Raw genomic sequence first — 24,103 nt, forward strand, 5'->3', positions numbered from 1 at the left:
AAAGACACTGGGATACACTGGAAGCATTTAAGATTCTAATACATGATGTATTATAATAATGAAGGCGATTGGCATGAGGCACTGGCGATGTATATATAAAAGGGACAAATATTAGTACACATAATGCCTGACAACGAATTTAATACAAGTTAATACTCTACGGGAAGAAGAAACATGAAAAGATAAAAGAAACTTCACATGGTGGAGAGCAATGAAGCTTGTGGGAAACAGAAAACTGAGTCCCTCAGACAACAGTATCTGAGAGAGTTGGGCGAGAGGTGGGAAGATAGCCAGATAGATTGCCAAAATTTAAGATGGACTTAAAAGAAATGGAAGTAGAAACAAACCAGCAAAAAAGCTCAACCTCTTGTAGTATTCTTTGACAAATGTAACCTCCTGAAATGAGGCCTGTCAAATCAATTACCAGATATGAGATGATGCCTTTAAAATTCCTGTGAAGCAAGAGGTTTTTCTTCTTTGGCCTTGCAAGCACAACTTCAAAAGGGATTCCTTATCTAATGGAAAGTATCCCTTCCCATGACAGGGAAACTGGAACTAGATGATCTTTAAGGTCCATTAAGGTCCAATTCAGTCCATTCTATAATATGTCCACTGTAATAAAATTTCCACAGGAGTCTAATTATAAAGCACAGTTCATCAACTACACCTAATAGTAAAGTTACCTATCTTCACAACAGAAGCTGGCCTAGAGAGCTTTTCAACTAAACAAATTCCTTAGTTAGAACTTACTCTAAATTGCAATGCAAATTTGAAAAGTATTTTTAAAAACTCATTAACAATCAGTTAAGTTCTATATAAACGTACCTTGCACCCGGTGTATCACAGGGCAATGGCTTGCGCTTCCTTGACTCATTAGTCAAACTGTCTAAGGAGTTTTCTCCTAATCCACTCATCTTGACCTTGCATCAGCAGCTAAAAGCAATGACATAATAGTTGTGAATAAAATGCTCAAAATACTAATTCAAAATACAGAGAACTTATCCAGATAAGTAATTTATTTTTATCAGATTTACAAGTGAGTTTTTTTAATGCAAATCCATAAACTTTTTTGCTACTAAAAAATAATGTTTGTTTATCTTTCTTTAAAATCCACCCTTTATTTAGCCAACACAGGTTATTACAGCTTTCTATCACTCTAAGCAAAAGTAAAGGTTAAAAATGCCTTTAATTTTTTTCAGATATATTTAAAATTTCCACCATTAAACTGGGACCACTGCACAGCTCCAATTCGTCTAAAAAAAGAAAATTCTCAGTATTTAAACATGTATTTAGATAACCTGAAAAGAAAACAATAAATTAATGTTATACCAAAACACAGTTGCAGAAAAAAATAATTTTCATCCTTAGGAATGTATCAGGGGGCTTACAGGAGTTTCATACTCATCTCTGCATAAAGCCAACAGATTACTATTACCATCTTTACAGATTACTATAGTTTTCGCATCTCTTGCTAAATCTTCCAAAATCCATACAGTTTTCTAAAACTTTGAGGTCAAGGCAAGCAAAGACTTCAACCGTCTTTCATTTCTATTGCTTCTGCAGCAAAGACTGGCCATAACCCAGTAAAATATCAGGTGATTTTGTTGAAGTCTAGTTACACTAAACAGACCTGGCATATTATATATGACACTCACCTCTCCTCAGTCCCAAGAGAATAAAGGAGCACAGACACAGACAAGAGAAGAAAGCCATGTGAGGTCCTGCTATGCTAGGGTCAACAACACACTGAGGCAGGAAAAAAATTTAATGGATGTATGCTATGTATCTAGTTGGAGTATTTTAGAACACAACTAGAACTATAAAACAATCTAATTAACTGACAGTTAATTAACTACCTAATTAACTGACAGTTAATTAGACAGTTAATTAGATAGTTTTGGTATTTTTACTTTTTTACTGACTTTTTTGTCAGAAATTAAGGCAGTTTCTAACTAAGCTGTTAGAAATGAAGCGCTATTTTATCCTTTTTACAGAAATTTCCAAATTAAGTGTAAATTTAATTCATTGCATTCTAGTTCAGAGTGCAGTTCTTTAGCCTGTACAGCAGTGGCAATAAATGGTGCTAAATATTTAGTTAATAGAGTTAGTCTTGTCAGTTAGGGAGAACCTTTTTCCATAACATAATCCAAGCACTAAGAAATCTTTCACAGAAAAAGTTCTTTGTCTCCACAAGCAAAAACTACCATTATGACAATTGTTAAAAGAAACTGGCCTAGGATAACCAAATTCCTAGGAGTCAGTGATAAGGTATCATAAGGATAAGGAACTGATAGAACTAAATGAAGTTTATGTTAAGGTATCAGAGGCTGGTGGCCAACTGGCTCAAGAAGCTCTGCAGAACAGAATATGAGCACCCTGTTGAACAAGATGTTAGTTAAATACAAGTCAGCAGTGTATACTTGCAGCAAAGACAACCAACCCCTCAGAAAGGGTACCCAATCAACTAACTGCTTCCAGGACAAGATATGTAAGGGGAAAAGAGAGAAGTGTGTGTATTACTTTTGAGAAGTGTGTGTAATACTTTTTGTGTTATTTGACTGACTGAATTTTTGCTTATTGGCTTCTTGTCGGCAGGGGGGAGGATATCTGCTGTAGTTTTTTTCTGAAGTCTAACCTGAAAGGACAAAGAACAGATTTGCATGAAGCAGCATAGAGGTTTTTAATTCTACACGGGGAGAATTTAAAAGAACATTCTTCCTACAGCAGTACAAAATTTTGAAATCGAGACAGGACAAAGGACTGGATTACTCTAGCACGTGTAAATAGCCCAGAAATAAAATGGCACCTTTTTAAAGTACAAATTCTCTTTGCAGCTAATAAAATGTTACAATGCTTAACATAAAAGCGATATGTTAACACAAAATCCTATCATAACCAATCCTCATGCCAATCAATATACATTACAAAAAGAAGGATAACATGTTTTTAAAATGACAACAGAATTAAACCCAACAATCAAACACAATCTTCCATTTGAAATAAACAATTACAAAAGATGCCTAACTCTGTACTGTGGGCATGAACTGTACAGATAAGAACTTGGTCTTACATGTAAATATTTGCTAAAGAAACAGGATGAATAAGACAAACCCACCAGAGAGATGGAAGAGCAAGTCTGAAGACTGCTGTCCATTCATATATTCCTCCAGGGCAAAAAAATCGCAAATACATCCGTAGTGGCCTACTTTACATAGAGTTCCAGAAAAATACACTATTAGGCCACTAGATGCCAGTACAGAACTAGACAACCGCAGGGATCCTATTTCCTTCAATTAGCGTCATTCAGCTGAATGAAAAACAACTCATCTGAACGAGTAAGCGCTTGAAAAAAAGAGATTATAAAAACAGCAAAAAAGCAGTTGATTATGTGAAGCTTATACTCAGCATTACATATAACTCAAGGTCTTATGTCTACAGACCTCACAGCTGAGGCTGCATCTTCAGGCATGCTATAGGTGACACCTGCACGCACTTCCAGGACTGCTGCTTCCCTCCCTGCAACTACATTTACAGGCCGAGTACAGTCAGAGCTGAAGGTTTAAGAGCTAACGTGGAAAGAGAAAGGAAGAGCTTAAAATGTAAGTCAAGGCTAACTCAGAAAGGATGTGGACAGAGCAAGTATGTCTGAATTCAAGAGTAAATTCTGTTTAAGTGAAGGAAGCATTTGAAACATACTAAGCAGTTGAAAATTTGAGCTAGGATAGACATTTCACTATAACAATTTTGAAGGTTACATGGTTGTTTTAAATTATTTAGAATAGAAATGTCATTTCTGTTTTAATGTCTACTTGTAATGAGAGGTAACTTACAATGCAATTAAATAGAAAACCAAAAATTACTACAATTTGTCTCAGAAACATGGTAAGTGTAGGAGCTTGGACAAGGAAGGAAAAATCAGTAATTCGCATAGGCTGTTTCCCTACTCTTACACCCAAGTAGCTGGTGGTAGTTTATTCAGGCCTGAAGCTGCAGAGTTGCTGCACATGCATTTTTCTTTCGCTAGGAATATCATTGTAAGCTGCGCAGGCAGGTCATGCCTAGAACAACTCTGTAACTGTTTAGCTAAGGAAATTACAGAAGCTGCTTCCCAATACAGATGGATTTACAGAGACAAATTGTTAACAGTCAAACTAATTTCCCAGCTACAGGAAGTATTTGCAGAAGAAGCAATTTCTTTCATTATTAACTCCTCAGCGACTTAATGAAAGAAATCACCAGTTTTGAAACTACCAGATGTCATATTTCTTTATTGAAGTTGAACCTGTAATTTCTAATGGGCTAAAAAGTTTTTCCAAAAGGAAGGCTATTTTGGGGGTTTTGGGAGTTTTCCTGAAGTTAATTATTTCAAAAGACAGCTCTGAAACACAGGTTTCAAAAGTTGAAACTTTTATGCATTTTTACTACTAAAAGCAAAAAAAAAACAAAAAAAAAAAAAAAAAAAAAAAAACAAAAAAAAAAAAACCCAAAAAAAACACCCCCAATCTTTGTAAACTTACTTTCTGAGCTAAGAGGCAACAACACTATTTCTGGCTTATGAACCACTAATGCTGGCTAGAAAGACTTTGCTAGTGATACCACACAATATTATCCACCTAAATGAAGCAATTTTAAAAGAAAAGAATTAGAGTGAAATTCTTTATGTTATTTGCATGATTAAAATAAATCTAAAAGCTAGCTTAATTTGACTGAATAGCTCAGTTACTACATAAAACTAGGCAAATGCAAGAAATTCTATTAAATTTTACATCAGTATAAATACCCAAAAACAAAGTCTTCAAAGCAAGGCACCGTTTAATTCTATTGATTGTAGCACTAATGAACCACTATATCATGATGCTCCTAATCCCACCAGTGGAATGGAACCGAAGGCAGCAATATTTGGAGAAAAAGTTCCAAACTTTCACAATTATTTGCAACATCTTTGCATGTATAATCTTAAATTTTCCAACATTCTTCTCAATTCAAGAAAACAGAAAATAAGAAAAATCTTCGTGCTCCGCAGTAACTGGTGAAAAAACACTAGTCCTTATTATTAAGGTGCTCATGCCTATACCCTCTGCAATGTACCCTACACTTTTCATATGTCAGTTCTATTCACTTCTCAGTGAAAAGCATAAATGAGTTGTTAAAAAGGTACTGGGTTTTGCGCACAGCAGATCAAATAAGTTCCAGTAATTACGAATCAATCTCTTGCAACAGCGTATGTATGGCCTTCCAAACAAAACTATAGATTTTAAAGAAATCATGAGTGTTTGTCCAGCCTGCCACGGTTTCATTATTTTGACAGGGTAAAATCCATTGTCTTCTAAAATTCCACCCTGGAATAACAAGAAAACGATGCACATGCCAGCAATACAGTATGTTTGCAATGGGGAACGTTCCTTAGGCCATTTCCTACAGAGCATTCAAGCCAAAATGATGTTGAAATTACTAAGCACAGTAAGCAGAAAGTTTTCAGTTTGATACAACTATTTCTTCCCTCATCTTACTTAACTCACCCCCACAGAATTTGGAAAGCTGCTAACTTAATATCCCTTAGATACCTTTCTGCTATCTTGTCTTTCAATGCACTCATTTCCTTGTCCAGCTCAAGAGTAACTTCCTTGTGCCTCTGCTCTCAGTAGCTGGTAGATGAAAGACCTATCCAGCAAATAGGACATGGCAAGTGAGAAGGTTTTGTCCTAGCAGGGGGCCAAAAATACAAACAATTACATGCTTCAGATTTAGTTTTTTATATCTGTTTCACTGAAACAGTTGACTACCCTCCAAAATGCACAACTATACAATACTAATTTAAAACATATCCAAAATATTTTCTTGAATCATGTTTGTTTGCATGAAAACATTTTAAATACTTTGTTGGTCCCACGAAACCACCAAGTTTTTCCTATATTAAGTATGTGTTCTTGTGGTATTTTGCATCCTTGGAAGCTCTTCTGTCTGAGCTGATTTCTTGTTTTAGAAATTGACTAAGCAGAACTTAGCATTACTCAAAATAAGCCAGTTACAAGTAATTAAACCAAACAAGTCCATTTCAATGAATCATGAGCATGCCCTGGAATTTTATATAATGTTACCATATTAAATAGAATCCTCACTCCTAAAAAGCAATATTGAAATTTTGATAATAAATAAAACTACAGGATATTCCATTCTGCAACTCTGTATAGTTAGTGGAAATTTGTTATTTCAACATTGTATCTCCCTCAAATACACATTAAAAGTATTGAAACTTCTGATTCAAAATATTCTTGATATTCTGCAGATATTCCTTTGCCCTAAGACTGACCACAGAAACAACTGATGTTTCCACTTACATAGACAGGAATCCACAAGAATATAAGCAGCAATTTCACTTTCTGGCAGTGGTGCAGTAAGGCTTTTGGTTAGAGTTGGGTTTTTTCCTTCTTTCTTCCCTCCCATCCTTTTTTTTAAGTACATGCTTCTCATATACTAAACTGTAGCTTTAAAAATGTTCAGGTGTATATAATCCAAATATGAGATCAGTCACTTACTAGTCCTTAGCAAACATTCAAGCACTGCATATTTTTCCTGCACAGAGGACCTTCAGAATCAGAACTCATTTTAAGTCACATCCTGGAAAACAAAAATAATATATAGTATGTAACTTCAAGTAACTGTGATCTCTGCTATACGTTCAACAGTAGACCATTCAACTGTTGTCCCTATGTTAAACCCACATGCTCCTCTTCTAAATACAGAGGCATTAGTCAACTTCTTGACATCTTACATTTAAAAAATATTTTAACACTGTGGTCTGTTCCACTTCACATGAATTAGTTTATGTTATTAGGGTGCTTATATCAAAGCACAGCCATGCACTAAGCGCTTGGCATTTGGGCTTGCGCAGTCAGCTTCCCCATCAGATCTCACATCAGTACAACTTTCAACACGTGAGCATATGATTTTCTGTCTAAAGCCTGCTCAACCAAAACCCAAGAGTGCTCAAACAAAAACATCATTCAGCATGTTTTGATCTCAGTGGGTTCAACATACTGATCTTTGGCTGATTTACCCACTCTCAGGATGAGCTACAAAGATAACCAATTCACACCATGTAGAACCTTAGCATTCAACACAGCCTGGCTACCAAATCCAAGTTTACATAAGGTAGTTTTTTTGATCAAATTTTTAAAAGACATGAAGAAAGATTATTATAATACATTACAGTTTGGATGAGATGGCTAAGTGACAAGTCATATTGTTACCTGTGGCACAGACAACAACAATATGACAGACACCTAAAGACAGAACACACTACACTGTGTTCAGGTTAAAAATATACCTATATATAATGTGCCAGATATGGTGAACACAATGGTTACTTTTTAAAATAAGACATGAAAAGGGCAGCACTTGCAATCTTCCTTAAATGTTTCAGAGATAATTACTGTGCCTTTTAAAAAAAAGAACCCAAATACAATACACTTTAAATTAGAGTGCATAAGACCAACATACTTTTAAACCTCTGAGGAAGGAACAAATGCAGCAGATAAAAAATGCCAGAGAAGCTTTACTACAGCTTTGTGAATCTGAAAGTGCAATGTAACAAACCACTGAAACAGACACTCATGTACACTGAGTAAATAAAGAGGTTTTCATGTAACTAGTTTATACTAAAAAATCTTTCATTACCTTTTAAGATGAAAGCACCCATACATATATTATGAAGAAAACAGGAAATTATATTAGTTGTATTGATACACTACTGTGCTTATCCAGTAATAAGATACTATTCCAAAACACAGGCATTTGATCATTCTCTACTCTTTCTCCCTCCCACATTCCTCCCACAGACAAAAAGGTGATTTACTAGGTAATAAATGATTCAGAGACTTCACCGAATCAGGACTTTGAGTTTAAAAAAAAAAAAAGTGCCATCTATAATGCCAGTGAAGCACACCTTGTTGCAACACATTAAATGTTCTTAATTTCATGCACATTCATTTTATATTATACATTCTACCTCATGGAGACTGATTTTTTAGACCTTGCCAGGTTTCATTTACCAATTCCCCTGCAGTGCTTATGTTTATTAAACACCATGCACTCCTGGGCTATTTCTCAGACACGACAATCAACTTGAACCTTTTTCAATTTGCATGTATTAATATGACAGGACACTTTTAGTTAAGAGATGGTCAGAGGTAGAAGATGCTTGGAGTTCATCTCCTGTTCCTCTGATATATAATGCATGTTATCTATTTTTGGAACATCATTACTTGTTAATTTGTTTCCTATGCATCCAGGTTTGCCAGTCAGATCAACAGATTAAGGACCATGTTAACAGCAAACAAAATGTATGACAGAGAAAAGCAGGGCCCCAGTGAAACTGAAATTAGGTTTCCACAAAACATAGACTAATTTTGCTTTTACAGCCAAGCAAGTTAACATTTTCCTAAAGTGTCACAAAAGCTGCCCTGAAACATCATGAAACCACTAACTGAAGAACACTGTGAAGACACCATGAGTAGCACACTACCTAAAACAGGACCATTAAACAGTATTCATCTTGCTCTGTCATACTGCAATAGCAAGCAACAAAGGAAAATACAACTTGGAATGCTTTGCTTCTAGAAAGATCAGAAATGTGGAGATGTATACCTGAAAAGAAAAAATTTACGTTTATATTACGTACCAATAAAACAACAAGAAAGCAAAAGAAGGGGTATTTCCTTCAAATAAACATTACTTAAACAAATGGCACTAACGCGTTAATTATAATTAGTGGTTTGCCACAAAACAACAGAAATCATCATTCCATGTTGTATCAGAGCCCCATTTTACTCAGTACTGAAAAGGGGTTGAATCTAGAAATTCTAGAAATCAGTAGGAAACTAGTAAATACCACAGAATGCTCTTATAAATATATAAACTCTAAGTATTCTCCACTTTAAAAATACAAAACACATTTTAGTACTCTAATAACTTGTCTGATACCATGTGCATACCAAACATGTAAGTGAAATTGTTTTCATCAGTTTTAAATGGTTTTTGCTTTTCCTTAACAGGAAGCCCCCACTGCACTCCCTCTTAAAACCACAAGACTCCAGTCTGTTCCTGTGTGTCATGCTCTGTTATTCACCTTCTGAAAATCTCAAGCATTTATTCTGTCTGCAAACATCCTCTCTGCCTCGTATACCAAGCTTCATATTGATCCAATTTTTTTTTTCATTTTCAACTTCATGCTATTTCAAAATATGACTCCTCTGATTTAAATCCTCAGTTCAAATCAATGTCCTGTGCAAGCAATGTTGACACAGGACCCTGGAGGACAGTATTACATATGTGATAGGGAATCAATGTGGAAAACAAAGGAAATCTAAAACAAAGAGACAGATCTGCATTTGGTATTTTAACAGAAGGGTGGGACAAAAAGGGGGAATGACAGCTTTTGAAATAACAAATCACCTAATTAATATTCTATACAAGAAGCTGAAAAATATAAAAATAAGCGTAATTAAAGTTATCAGTATATTGAATATACACTATTTAAATGTATTAATTCAAAATTCCTGCAGTCAGTACTATCAGAAATGTCAGTTTCTTAAGAGCAATACTGAGGACAATTAAACAGTAGGCTGTGACTATTGAGTTTGCAATTCCCCTTCCTCCTCCATTCAGGTAGCCAGGATAACTGTTTTGTTCCCTCTATTTATGATTGAATACACAATGAATAAAAAGCAATATCATTTTTTCCCTATAAGGCTTTAGAAATTCTTTCCTCAGATAAAAGGTTTTTTGCAACTGTCCATGCTCAGTATGAAAAGCCTTTCTCTAAGACAGAGAAAACTTAGCACTAGAAAAAAAAATTAGATAATCACTTATTTTCCAGTTCTCTATCATGTCACAGCTCTGAGGTTTATTAAAGAATGTCTGCAGTTGTCTGGTATAGTGTGCTAGAAATGAAAATATATTTTAGTAGTAATATCCAAAATGAAAAACACTTGTCCTGTATTTTCACAGCATCATCAACAAAAGCATGTGGAGCCAACACGACAGAAGACATACTGGTTTTGCTAGCATATAATTTTTGCTCTGAATTTATTTATATTTGTCAGATCTGTGTTTTCTCTGGACATTCCCTATTTGTACCTTGAGAACAAAAACTGCCTACTTTAAGGACCAGAGCATTAGTACTGCAAGCACCATTGGCCCATGCTTTTCATTTACTTATCTTGAAGGAAACCATGCCTTTCTAGTTGCCATCTGATTGGAGAGAGTGAAAAATAGGCATTGTGCCATGATTTACCATGAGTAATTTTTGATACCACAAACTGTAAAGTTGACTCCTTCTCTTGCCTAAGTCTTCAGCAGACTATTGTAAGGACAACTATATACCACAAACAACCAAATGCAACAGTTATAGACCACTTCAGCCAATTCTTTTTTTCTTTTTCTTGTATCTGTTCAGGAATACTGTCTCTCTACTATTTATAGTAATTTATTGCTTTGATAAATTAGCAGATATGTAATATTGATTATCACAAGCACTATACACACACACACACACTCAAGAAACATCAAAAGGGAAGTTTAGAGGAATCAGTTTAAAACTGTGCTGGAAACAAAGCATACTCTTCTAAAAAGACAGCAGAGTAAATATCCTGGTCTGCTACTTCAGCAGAAATCAGTAAGCAAAGCTACTGTTTACTGTCCCTGTGGCCTGAGAGAACAAAAAACCTGAGCCTGTAACAGAAGCTAGGAATAACCTGATTATCAGGGCACATCAACCCACCCTAGCCCACACACATTTACATAGATAATACAACCTACAGAGTTATAAATGCATAAAGACCTTTCAGCTATAGCAGCCAATCCTCATTTTTATCACATTTTTCAAGGAGGTGCAAGTGAAGCACAACTTGCAGCAGGAGGTCTGCTTCACCAAGATCACACCACTTTTCTATCAGAACATTTTTCTTTCTACAAACTGGTTTGTACATTAAAGGAGAAAAAAAAAATTATCAAACACTGATTCCTGAAAAACAAGACTGTGTGTATGGACATGTGTCCTCAAGGGAATTCACATGTCTTCAGCTTAAAATTTTCTGTGTCTATTCATATTGCATCCTGATGGCATCACAAGAGAACTCAGAAAAAATATTACACTAGCAGGGGAGGTACAAAAATGAATAGATCAATTTTTTTTAAAATGTCTTTCAGTAAGTTGTTGCTATCAACATGCTCTTCAAAAAAGCATTTAAAATCCAGAAACCCAACCCATTATTACTGCAGAAGACCAAGTGTTCACTCATCACTGAAAAGCTGCAACAAGGATGTGGACAGGATAGTTTTGAGACAAACCTATTGAGGAAGAAGCCAAGAAAAAGCCACTTACTGCATCCCACAATTAAACCATCACACTGCAGGTACTAAGTTTGACCACCAACTGAAACGGATATAAAAGCAGAAAAGACAGATACAATGGTAATGTTTTAAAACCAAACAAAAATCTGAAGTCCAACTACAGCATGTCTACTCTTTTTCAGCATCATTTATGCCAGCATGACAGTGAGGAGCGGATCTAGGGGAAACTGCCAAGCCTTAATAAACCAGCAGAAGTTTGAAGCACGCAATAGTAGTTCTGATGAGCTTTGAAACGTAATAGTTTTCCAAACTGAGAGGCTTTGCTCTCCAATCTTCTCCAAATCACCTTTTCATCCTTTTGTTTAGAAGAAAGCAGACAGAAAACTGCTTTCTAGATAGAAAGCTGCTTACTCTAGACAGAGAAAAAATAGATGAAAACACCATGGTAGGGGACTTTTCTTTAAACTTCTCATTCACTGTGTGGAAACCTCGGTGGGGGAGAAAATTCTAATAGGGCAGCTCCAAAGCAGCTGGCAAGACCCTATTTTGGAATATGGGGAGATGAAACCAACATCAAGATCTACTCTGAATAAACACACAGAATAAAGCAGTATAGAACGCCAACAGATATTTTCAGTTTGCGACTGCTCATGTAATGCTTTTTGGTTGCAAAATGTCTTCACAGTATCCGTGACACCCTGCTTTTCAGCCATATTCATTACAGGAAATGGTTACACTAGTGATTTTTCATTATAAGCAGTTAGCTCTCAGTAATGATCTTCAAAAACACCCCCCACTGGGGTCTTTTGAAGTTATAGGATTGATAGGACTAACAAAATTTGTGCTTCTGTAGCTTCAGTATCAGTGTTACTTTTTTTTTGCCAGTTTCCCACCCTTCTGCTGGCATCTGCAACAATTTTAGACTTCACTAAAAGGCACATACATAATGTTATCACAATGCAACGACACAAGTGATCAAGAAAAGTCTACGACACGTTAAATTATGCTCCAGAAACAGAGGTCAGAATTCATTCTTAATTTGTGACAGTTGTTACTCACTCTCCTTTAGAGGAGCATTTATTCCATTTTACTGTCATAGGCAACAGGATGTGCAGCTTCATGGCAGCTCCAATGTGAAGGCAGGAGAACTGCCACGAAACAGACAATGAGAAGCAGACAGGACGTACACAGGCACAGTATAGAGAGAACAACGAATTACAGGGAGTGGGGAAACTATATAATAGCTGCTGTTTGGAGGCCCTGCTAATCACTGTCAGGGTACATTTCTTTTGCAGTTGCAAGGAGAATTGCACACATGAGGGTGCAGAGGATCTGCTATTAATCATTTAATATTCATCGTTCCCTCGATGTTGCTGGCAATGCTTCTGGAGACTCCCTCAATTCCCAGAAAAAGCTGCACCAAGAACAAAGCAGCACTACAAGAACAGCCCACAAGGAACCACCACAATTCTGTCCTGCTCTATTAACACTGCCGTAAAGTGAACACTTTTTAACCGCTAAACTGCTTGCAGAACTGAATTTTTAAAGAGTCCAAATCACAGCAGTTGCGGGCCCCTTCCCAGCCTAATCTCTAATTAGGAAAACGAACACACTATATAAATGCAGTGAAACTATTTGCAAGAACAAGACAGCAGAGATGTGGAAAAAACAGACTGAAGTAGTCAGGCGTCAGGTTTCTTTGTTGAGAAAGAGTTTTGAATGTTATCTCTAGGTAAGGTGCTGAGTGACTCCTTGATTAAGTGGCACTTAACATTCAGTAAATTTAATGTTCCAGCAAGAACAGGCGGCCATATCTGTGCCTATGAGCTAGCGAGGGAGGAAATGGAAACTGATGCAGTAATCAAGTCAGCGATTCTTTTGTCAGTGAAAAGACACACATTTAATGGGAAAGAAATGTGAAATAACTAAATGCCGTTTTCATACTTCATCGAAAATGTAACGCTGCTATAATTTGTCTGATTTGGCAAAGCTACAAAGGGGAAGGTGAATTTTCTCGGCCACAGATATTTCAGGTTTGTGATAAAATCTGCAGAGTATGAAAATGACAGACACGTTAATTAGGTCCAGAATTTGCTGGAGTCACACCCTAAATAAAAATTCCTAACATTGGCTACTCTGTGCCTCCAACACTTCGCAATTTGGCAGTGAAGTTCAGCCGACACTACTTGTCTCAGTCTGAGGTGTTGTAGGTTTTCTTGTTTAAGGGAAATGCAGAATACAAAAGGAGTTAGGTAAATACGTTTTCAATTCACAGACGTATGAACTAAGTTGTAATACTGAGATATTCCAACATAGGATTTCAGTAAGGAGATACCACTTTAATATTTTAAAAAACTCAACACTGTTTATTAAGCTCGTTGAAACCAGCGTACTGGGTGACTCATCCTCCCTTCCCCACTTTCTAATTAGCCCTGATCGTCAGCATCAATTTGTAGGTTGCTTTTAGTTGGGTTGTTTTTTCTCCGACCATACAGAAGCATGGTGGAAACTGGAAAAAAAAAAAAAATTGATTCCTACGTGTGTAGGGATGGGACTTTCAGACAGTAGCTGGTAGTTGCCTTAAAGGCAAATTCCAGCTTTGCCGTTAGCGGCACACAAGCAAACTACTCGCTTGTTCTCGTCCTCCCCCTCCCCTCGGGGAGGCTGCATGCAGCACAGCATGATCACAGAGAAAAAAATACAGGAAAAAGGGGGAAGCGGGGGGGAAGAAGCCCTCTGCTCTTGGCAAGGGGAAGGCGTTCCACAAGAACTGCTACAGGGTCAAAAGTTTACCGTGGTTTCAATTTCACCTTTTTGCAACCAATGAGCGTGCGGCGGCTCCAGACAGAACCGCGGGCGGCAGCGGCCCTTAACTCCTTGCGGCCCGGCCCGCCCCCGTCAGGGAGCGGACAGTAAGGGAGAAGGGCCTCTCCTCCCTTTCCCGTCCCTTCGAACGAGCAGCAGAACGCCCAGCAGCCTCCTCCGGACTGAGAATTGCTTTCAGCTTGGAAATAAAAGGAAAGGGAAGTCGTCTGAAGCAGTATATGGCAGCGAGTCAGAAGCTGAGACTTGCAGAAGTAGGGCCCCTTTCCCCCGCTTTAGCTGAAAACCATGGCAGCAAGCAAAGGGCTAGAACTGATACCAGGCATTATCAAAGCATCACTTAACTCTGGAGGTGTTACAGCTACGAGCTGCCCGTAGCTGGCAAACAGGAAAGACTTGAGAAAGGGGAGGGAGAGCACCAACACAAAACTGTCAGAAAAGATTCTGAATGCGTAGTCCAGAGCTGTGTTAATTTACTTTGCTTCACTTCAAACGAGGAATCCATGGTACTGTGGCATAAGGCTGGGCAGCCCAAGAAGTACTGTACCAGTAATAATAGCCTGCTTCTAGATGTTGACTACAAAACAGGACATCATCTACTCCATGAAGGATGGACGTTGAAGTCATGGCTCTTGGCTACAAAAATCCTCAGGTCTTCAAAATCTTGCAAAGGAGAACAAACAAAAGCAAAAGAAAACAAACAACTCTACAAAAAAGTAAAAAATGCTCTGGACACGAGATTTGTAATACATTGTCTTGGTTTAGCACTGAAAAAGAAAGATGCATATTCAATCATGTTATTACAGAACTAGAGCACAAACATAGAACAGGCTTCTTCTTCCACTGTATCATCACTAACAAAGCGGTGTTCACCCCAGGAACCACAGACCCTGGTGAATCAGCCCATGGAGGGGTACCCCAAAATTTGTGCTGCCACCAGGTTTTTCTCTGGGAGATTGGTGAAAATGTTGATGACAGCAAATCTTAATGACAAGATCTATGACTGTATTTTGGCATTTGAACTTGAAAAAAAATCAATGTCCAGCTACACTTAAGCAAGGAGAGCAACAGATTTATCACCCCTTTATTGGTCTTCCAAGGAAAAAGGACCAAAGCTCCTGTGAAGATGTTCAGTTCAGTGCAGCAACAGACACTATAATACAAGACAGCATGAAGGGAAGTATGTAAAGCATGTAGTTCAAGCAAATTCTTTAGCATTGTAACCTAAGAGTATGATTCAATACATCAGAAACGCATAAGTTTCCTTAGAGGTTTTAGCAGCTCTGATTTGATAACAAGTACAATGGCAAGTAATTGCATACATTTGCAGAGTAAAACACACGGAACAAATCGTTCCAAAGCAGGAGGCAGTCAAATTGGGAAACATTTGGAGGCACGTATTTTGGCATAGTCCGATCTCCAACACAGTGCAGAAAGGTTGACAAGAACCTGAATATACTGTGAAGAGGTAAAATGACTAAATACGCCATCGACATACAGAAAAGGTTTATGGTAAGGATGCTGGTAAAAATACAACTCAGTTTTCCAAATCCTGAAGCCAAGGTAGACTGTTTAAGATAATGCATATGACAACCTAAGGTGGAAAAAAACATTAGTCAGTTGGCAGCTATTACTAATTTTCCATCAACATGCAGTTTCAAAATCAGTGAATTATCTTACCCAGAATGTTAAAGGCATTCGGTGCACTTTGTAATGGTGAAAGATACTCTGGTCTCAGACCTCTATACAGGTCCAGAAAACAGATGAAGACTCTTACAAAACAGCTATGCCAGCCGAAAACATTGCCAATCAGACTTATGTAAATCATACTTTTGCAAATCATACTTCTGCAACTCAATTAACAAAACAGTTTTAGGCAATAAGATAATCATGTGAAGCCTCTTAAAGGCTGCTTCAGGTATAGTCAGCCACTTCAGAGCAGCCAAAGAAAACCAATTTCTGGCTGGTGGGCAAGGTCAAACAGTGATTTCTTGAACTGACAGGTAGATTCCTTTCTTAATCTATGCAAATAGGCACAGCAGCAGCTTAATGCAGTTACTCTGACGTTAACTGTAATGCCTTGAGAGATGCTAACAAAAGACGCAGGAAGTGATTAAAACACAAAGTCAGAAAGTTGAAGCCATCATAAGATCTTAGGTGACTGAGTTCATGCCCTACTACCAGGCTTTCCTACTGTAGTTCAAAAATGGAAAGACACCACAGAAAATGCTATCAAATAATGCTGTATTTTCACAGCTTAGCTAGATTAGGACACAGTTTTGCCAATACCAACTTAAGACTTAGTTACTTTTATTAAAAGCTCTCAATACATTCTTCTCAGTAAAAAGTGCAGTTTGGTTTTGTTGTTTTTTTTTTTTTTTTGTTTGCCTTTTCTGAATACCACAGAATTTTAGAGAAATTCTTTTACAGTAAAATATCATAAATGAATGCCCTTTTTGTAAGATGGCCTCATTTTAGATGCAAATGGATACTATAAAATTTTATATCAAGCCAACATGTTACCAAGAAGTTCTTCTGTGTTTTCTGAATTTGATTAATACAAGCCAAGGTCACTTCCTGAAAGAAGGATGCCTACTACTGCAGCTGCAAGCAAACTAGGCTCAAAAGCTGGGGGATGGGAAGACAATACTGGCAACTGCTAGCACTGTCTCCAAAAATATACCAATTACAGAAGTCAAGTAAAATTTGGAATTTTTTACTACATCACTACATAAGTAAGCTAATAACTAAAGTCTGAGTCCATACAATTACTGTTCCAAGCAAACAAGATTCACAATGACGCATCAGCAAACCTGCAAAAAATTACTAATTCTGAGAACCCCTTACTAAACTCTATGCAATTACCTTAAAAATACATCTTTTATTTTTATTTTTTCTATTCTTTCTTTGTTTTATCATGCAGTTCATGAAGCTAGTAGGAGACTGCCCTTGAATTAACAGCATGTCTCAGTCCTACTGAGACTGTGCAGCTCCACCCAATCCACATTGTCCTATTCTGAAGTCATTTAGGAAAAACACATTTTGGAAAAGCATGCAAGCTCTTTACAGAAGTCTACAGCATGCATTTTTCCAGTTTCTGAAGACTACACCTAGCTTACAGGAACAATTATAAGTAAACCGTGTTAACCTGTAATGTGTAAAAATGTTGTAAGCCCTGTAAAGATATTTTAAAATAAGCCGTTTTTAAAACGTGCCACATTTGCATTATGCATGAGGCCAATCAGATGCAGTTTGCCCTTCCCTGTTAAAACAGGTCGTGATCATAAGACCCTATCAAACAGAAATAGTATTATTTTTGGTTTTTCTAAAATCTGTAGCACCACATTGTCAGCAGGGTGGAAGGAATCTATTGCTAAAAAACATTTAAAACCATACATCAACAGACATTTCCACAAGGACATCTGGGGACACACGGACATATACACACACTCACCCTCAACTTAATATACTTCATCTTTAATAAAACAGTCTTGATACACCTAGCATGCAACAGGTGTTTCATCTGTTGATTCAGGCTGAAATAAGAATGATCTACTGAATAAAGTTAGATTTGACATACTGGTGCAGTAAAAAGAAAGGAACCTTGCCCGTTTTGGGTGGGCATCTTTGCCTAACAGAGAAAAGTAAACTACAGTGTGTCAGTGCTTGTGCAGGCACAACTACATCTGTGGTTAAGGATGCTAACATTTTCCATCACAGCAGCCTGTTCTAATTCTTTAATGCCTGTCTCTGACATACGCCTCAGAACTACTTTTTGGTTCAGACATTTGAAAAATGAGCAGAGACTTCTGCTGAACAAAGTGTAACCTTTTATTCAGTCCAAGGAATTAAAGCTTTGGAAGAGAAACTGATCGAATGTCTAAACAAACTGAACTTTATCTTGCTGCTCCAATGAAGATAGCTGTATAGCTGTTAAGTGCCTTATTTAAAGTACTCTAACGTGCTCGGTTTTGTTTTAAACCAGTGGCCAAGATCCTCAAGTATTTTATCTAACCAAGTTAGCTTTGTTGCTGCACAGCTTCTCCATGCTGACAGAGCAGAATATGCTTTATCACTATATTACCAAGACCAAGAGCAACTTCTCTTTAAACCTGCCAGCTACAAAGCAGTTAAAGTGCCTGGCAGCACAGTAGCTAGCAAACAGACATTTTTCTAGGTTATACTGCCGCACCCATACACAGCATCCACAAAGCATGAGGCAGCAGCAGGATCAAGGGCTTAGCAAAGGCCACCCTTACCTCCCTCCCTACTTATTTAAGATTTCATTTGAAACAGTAGCTGGAGGTCTCACAGAACAGTGCTAAAAACCCAGTTTCCTGGCCCTCCAGCAAGCAACCCGTTTAGAAGGCACACTCAGTTTAGCAACCGAGGTGGCGCCCTGCTCGATGACTACCTTGCTGGCAAACAAAGTAGAAATTTCCTTATGGCACATTATACTATTTTTTTTCCATAAGCTTTTTAAAGACATACAGAAACTTACACTGAAAATACTAAGGATATGAGGTCATTCAAAAAACTTCAAATAGTATTGTCAGCTCCACCTCTCAAGACTTCTCTAATCCTTGTTGCACATACTCTGTGCACATACTGTTTCAGATTCCTGAAACAGTGCACTGCACAGATGATGCAACACACAAATAAGGCTATATCAGTAGTCTTTTCTGTGACCTGATGGGGGCCAGTCCCACACAAAGTCTCATGAGCGGTAACAGTGCAATCACTTCCAATTTACTACACAGTAATAGATAATCATCTCATAAATCAAGATCTGAAATCTGTCGAGGACCTGTATCTTAACTTGGCCTTTGCCCAGCATGGGTATTTAGAGAGTTCCAGTGACATTCAAATCAGAACACACTAGCTTTTTGCAACGGAGAGTAAACAACAGTGATACATACTGTCTTGATTATGACAGATCACAACGAATATATTTACACCCATCAATAAGGGTGAGCCCATGACCATGAAAAAAATACACTCCATAAATCACATCGCCTTGCCTTTGGCACATTTTGCTAGTCAGCAGATGCAGTACTTATGAACATTTATTCATGCATTTGCACAAGAAGTAAGTTACAGAAATAATGTCAGCAAATATACTATTTTACACCAGAAACATTACACTTTTAAAAATGTAGATTCATATCCTGAAAAAGAGTTTGAGTGCTGTGGGCAGAGGGCAGGGGGGAAAGCATCATCCATTACAGAGTTTACATACTGCGTGAGTCTACTCAGACTCACACAAACTGCCTTTAAGGGGAGTTAAATGCCTGGTGTCTTAAGAATGCTTTTGAGAATCCTATTTAGTATCTTTTTCTGTCATGCTACTAAAATAGGTTCTTTAAAAAATTTATTGAAAAACACACATCCTCTTTGTTTTTAAGATTAGAGCTTGGTATTGATCTAATAATATTTGATTAATTATTGATCTAGCAATAAGTAACGGTCTGTTAATGAAGTTAATGAGTTTTTGGCAAAACTAGACTCTCAGATTTGAGAGCACAAGATCAGAAACTACTAAAACCAAAATAAGCTACTGAAGAAAGGAAATCAAAATAGTTCACATTTTCCAAGCATAGCATCAGTGCTTATACATGATTAATTTAATTGAAAGGAATAAGTGCAGCTACTTAATACAAAGGCGCCAGGTCTAAGCCTCAATTTGTCCTTGAAATACGGAAATGTTTCAAGCTCAATGCTGTAATTAAAATGTGATTAAGTTTGAGTATATGCAGGTACACTTCATTTGGCTGCAAGTGGTATTCTGCAAGAGGTATTTAGTTCAGAAAAAATGCCTGCCATTCAATATTTGAAGCAAAATCAGCTGTCTACTTATGTTATACCAACAGATTTGAGCATTCCATTAAATAGGATCCCCTTTCCTCTATTTCTTTTTCATATTCCGTGCCACATTTCCTTCATAGTGAACAGAGCTTAGTAGATACAGTACCTTCAGTGAAATTACAAAATAAGGACAGAACAGAATCCCCACCCCCCAAATCAGGTTAATTAATCTTTCCACAATACAGTCAGGTTATCACAGAGCATCTGCTACAATTTACTGCTCAAAACAAAGCTGTAGTGGTATTGTGCATGTCTCTGGTCAAATAAAATCTTAGATTTACATGCTCAATTATTTAAAAATTAAGCAAGGTGGAGTAATAAAAAGGAAAAAGCCCAAAGGTTGGTAAGTTTGCTCAATACTACATAAAACAGAGTAGTACCACCCAGAGAGGTATTAGAGATTGGAGAGTCACAGAGTCTCCTCCAAGGCCTACAAGAAAAGGGCAATAGGCAAGCTTTACTACCTGCAACAAGTTAAATTTCAGTTTATAAATAGTGATTGAACACTGGAACCACTTTCAGATAGCCTACAGAATCCCTGTCCTGAGAGATTTTTTTATGCTTGACCGAACAAAACCTTGACGGACCAACACTACCTTTGCTCATGGTGTTTGGATTCACGCTAGCATAATTACGCAATGAGTTTCAGTAAAACATTGTCATCAGGGAAGCCCAGAGATAAACTGGGATGTAGTACATAAGATACTAAGATAAACCATTATAACAATGGGCCACTAAGATAGCAAAGTAACATTACAATTGATCCTACTTTGTTTAATTTTAAGATATATTACCACATTCTTTTTGGTTCCGATTTAAGAGGTATGTTTTATTAATATCATGCATACTTTAGATTTTGCATACACACATCAACAGTCCCATCTTTACTGGACACAGAGTATGTAATCCTGACCACAACATTCATTCCTACCGTCAAGGATCTTTTTTCCCCACCCATTTTGTGAGAAAAAAATGGTATGCTTTTAAGTAAGGCTCTCAGTGCCCTCTGGATTTTTCTTTTTTGGTCCAAGCTTTTCTATTCTTTACAAGGAATTTCCATTGCATAAAAACCTTATGCTTCTAGTTTTCTAATGTTCTATTAAAGAAGCAGTATCTTCACTTTCATTAAAAAGCTATTATCTCACTTTAAGCTCCCAAGGATTCCTCAGGCAGGCAGAAAATCAGTCTTCTTCATGAAAGCTTTTAATACAAATGGCACTTCTCAAACAGAAATGTTTATCCACAGAACTCTCCAAAATGACACTATCAACATTAGCATAGAAATTTGAAGAATTTTAGGAAGATTAGCAACCATTCTGGAAGTTAGTACAAGAGGTCTACAACTACCAAAACCAGATGGGACGACATCCTTCCTCTTCAAGTGCCAAAAGCATTTATAACGTTTTCAGATCCAGTTCCTTCCTTGTTTACAGATAAATGGCTAAGCAGCTGAGCAGTTTCACATCATCAGGAAGCAAACTTTATGTATTCTTATATAGTGCACTGGTGGAAATGCCAGGACAGAGCTGTAAATTTTTTTTATTATTACTTTTTCCTTACATTTCCTTGCATTTTTTTCTTTAGTTCCCGTACAAGTAGACCAACTGAAATGTATCTAACATTCAACAAAACTGAGCTGGAGAGCCATTGTCTGATCTTTAAAGTTAGTATTCAGCTGTGTCTGCACTGAAAAGTTGTCATATTAGCATCTGATAAGCAAAAAACCATAGTAACTAACTGAGGAGCACATGGTCATGCACTTATGTCATGCAGTTGCAGAAGATCAGCCATGAAGCGTGATGGATGCAATGCGTTTTCTTAACAGTAAATGCCACACTACATTCATCCAGTGAATGACCCTCTGCTATAGCACATCCCACACAGCGTGGGAAGTTATGTTTAGCTACACTGCATTCAGAAGTTTATATTCTTGGGCACTGTCAAAATTATTAGGAGAAAGGTTACTAGTAATTGTCTCTGGGTGCAGAATAGCTTCTCTTTTCAAAGTCCAGTAAGTATTTTTTAGTATACCTAACAGTCCACTGAAAGTCCAAAAAGCTACAAAGCCTTACTCCTGAGCTTTCATCAGTATGAAAACTTGTTAAGATTCTCATATAGATGAAGCCTATAAGTAACAGTGTACAAACAATAACAGGATAATCACAGCACACCATGGAGGGAACACAAGGGAAGAGCGTACAAAACTTAAGGCTGGTATCATTAATCCTCTTTAGGAACAAAACTTGTGCTATCTTTTTTTCATCAAAAGTAGATTTATGACAGACAATATGCTCAAAAAAGTGTCTGCATCTAGTCAGGACCAAAAGCTATTTATCACTTGTCTCCACCTCATACTATTACCCCAGTGTGTCATCTGTCTGCAAAACATGGCTTAGGAACTATAATGTTTTGATGAGCACAGCTATCTGAAAAAACCCACAAATTCTTCTATCCTTTGAAGAGATCATTCTCCAAAGGTTTCCCTTCAACTATCTCCTTTAATTTTCTTTCATTTTGCTTTAATCCCACCTTACTCTAACCAAGCCAGCGCACCTATTTCAGGGCACCTGCTAAACTGCAGAGCACAGAGGTTGAACTTACAAGAAGAGATTATTCCGAAGGAGGTGCTTCCTTTCTTGAGACCAAAATCCCACTGAATAGAGTGTCCAGACAAGTTTTCAGTTTCACTGCTCTCCAGCAACAGGTATAGAAGCTGACATATCAATCTAATCGAATATTGAAGGCTAAATTGCTTAACCCAGGAGCTATGACCAAACCTCAAACAAATACCCAGCAGTGATTCGCATTATATCTGCACTGAGCCCAGAACAGATTTAGCTAAGAAATCCTGTTTCATCATCAGTCTTTCAAAATAACATGAATACTTTGCTCAGAACAATTATCGGTTACTTCAGGAAGAAGAAAACTCTAGTACTAGTGAGAGAATTAAAAAACAAAGGCGGATATATACACACAAGGATACACTGTATCCCACATCTTAGGAGGAGCATCCTTTAATAGTCCAAGTATTCCTCAAAAGCCTAACAGTGTTAGATACCATGATACATACCAAGGCCAGGTCATACCATGCATTTCCTCAAGTGAGGTGGAAGACAGTAAACAGGAACATAAAAAAACCCCTTTATTTTTCTAAGGGAATTGAAATTATTTTCTCCTTTTCTTAACTTCCTAAATATCAATAGTTTATGAGAATTGATGCAGAGAAAACAAAGTAGTTGTGACAGAAAACTTACCGAGCATAGTATTCGCTACAGCGGAAGCCAGTAGGAATGCCTAGAAAGAAAAAGCATATGAATGTGTTTTAGCATAGTCTCAAGCTTTACAATCTACTGTTCAGGAATTTCCTGGTTCAAAACAACTGAGCCTCCTAGCTGCTGGATATTCTGTGGCAGTCAGCTCTGTAGTTAAACTCTACACTACCTGAAAGTAGCCTTTTTATAATTTTTAACCCTGCCATCTGATACTAAGGAGAGTAACTGAAACGAGTGAAGAAGAAAACACTTTCCTCCTGTTGATTTCCCATTACACTTGTGGTGCTTTTGTATAGATCTGCCTCGTACTGTAAGGCCAACATTAAAAAAAAAAAAAAAAAGAAAGAAGGAAATGCTGTAAATACTGTGTCTTATTAAAAATACAGAGAAACATAGTCCATTTTACTCATTGATACTGCATCTACAGAAATAGTTACATTCGAGAGGAAGGCATAGCATGACTGTATAATAATGTAGTATTTTTCAATCTTCTAAACTTTTTTTGCACTGACAACACTCAACTTTTGGTACACTACTTAGCACTCGTTCTGTCATTTTGACAGAGGAATTAATTCAGATTTACTTTTTTTATTTACTGAGTGGAGGAAAATTGAACAAAGATCTATTGGCTATAACACACCCTCTTCTTCCCTAGGTAAAACACTAGGAATAAAGACCAAAGCATCACTGGAATAAGGACAAGTCTCCTAAACCAAACGATAGGGATACATTCAGTCAGTCACCCTGAAAAGAAAGTTCTCTTAAGTCACCGTGGCTTCTTCTTCAGTGGC

At 37.2% G+C, this 24,103-nt stretch overlaps 1 protein-coding gene across 16 annotated transcripts in view; it reads right to left on the reverse strand.

The window, feature by feature from the left end:
- The window catches only part of NCOA3 (nuclear receptor coactivator 3), a 52,713-nt gene that overhangs the window by 24,205 nt on the left and 4,405 nt on the right, over window positions 1-24,103 (reverse strand). For 6 of the 16 annotated variants that reach the window (XR_005956054.1, XR_005956053.1, XR_005956055.1 and 3 more), the window contains exons 1-2: window positions 1,656-1,746; window positions 826-933 (exon numbers count right to left, since the gene is read on the reverse strand). Coding sequence is in view for 13 of the 16 variants with exons in the window: in XM_041478539.1 (XP_041334473.1) it covers window positions 826-914 (89 nt within the window). In the remaining 3 variants the exon portion in view is untranslated. Of the gene's footprint in view, window positions 1-825; window positions 934-1,655; window positions 1,747-5,564; window positions 5,662-6,338; window positions 6,619-23,294; window positions 23,335-24,103 lie in introns of those variants that run through there. The other 10 variants (XM_041478538.1, XM_041478532.1, XM_041478533.1 and 7 more) reach the window with 6 other exon arrangements.

The sequence above is a fragment of the Pyrgilauda ruficollis genome, unplaced genomic scaffold (assembly GCF_017590135.1).
Source record: "Pyrgilauda ruficollis isolate IOZ18807 unplaced genomic scaffold, ASM1759013v1 scaffold45, whole genome shotgun sequence".
Classification (NCBI taxonomy): Eukaryota; Metazoa; Chordata; class Aves; order Passeriformes; family Passeridae; genus Pyrgilauda; species Pyrgilauda ruficollis.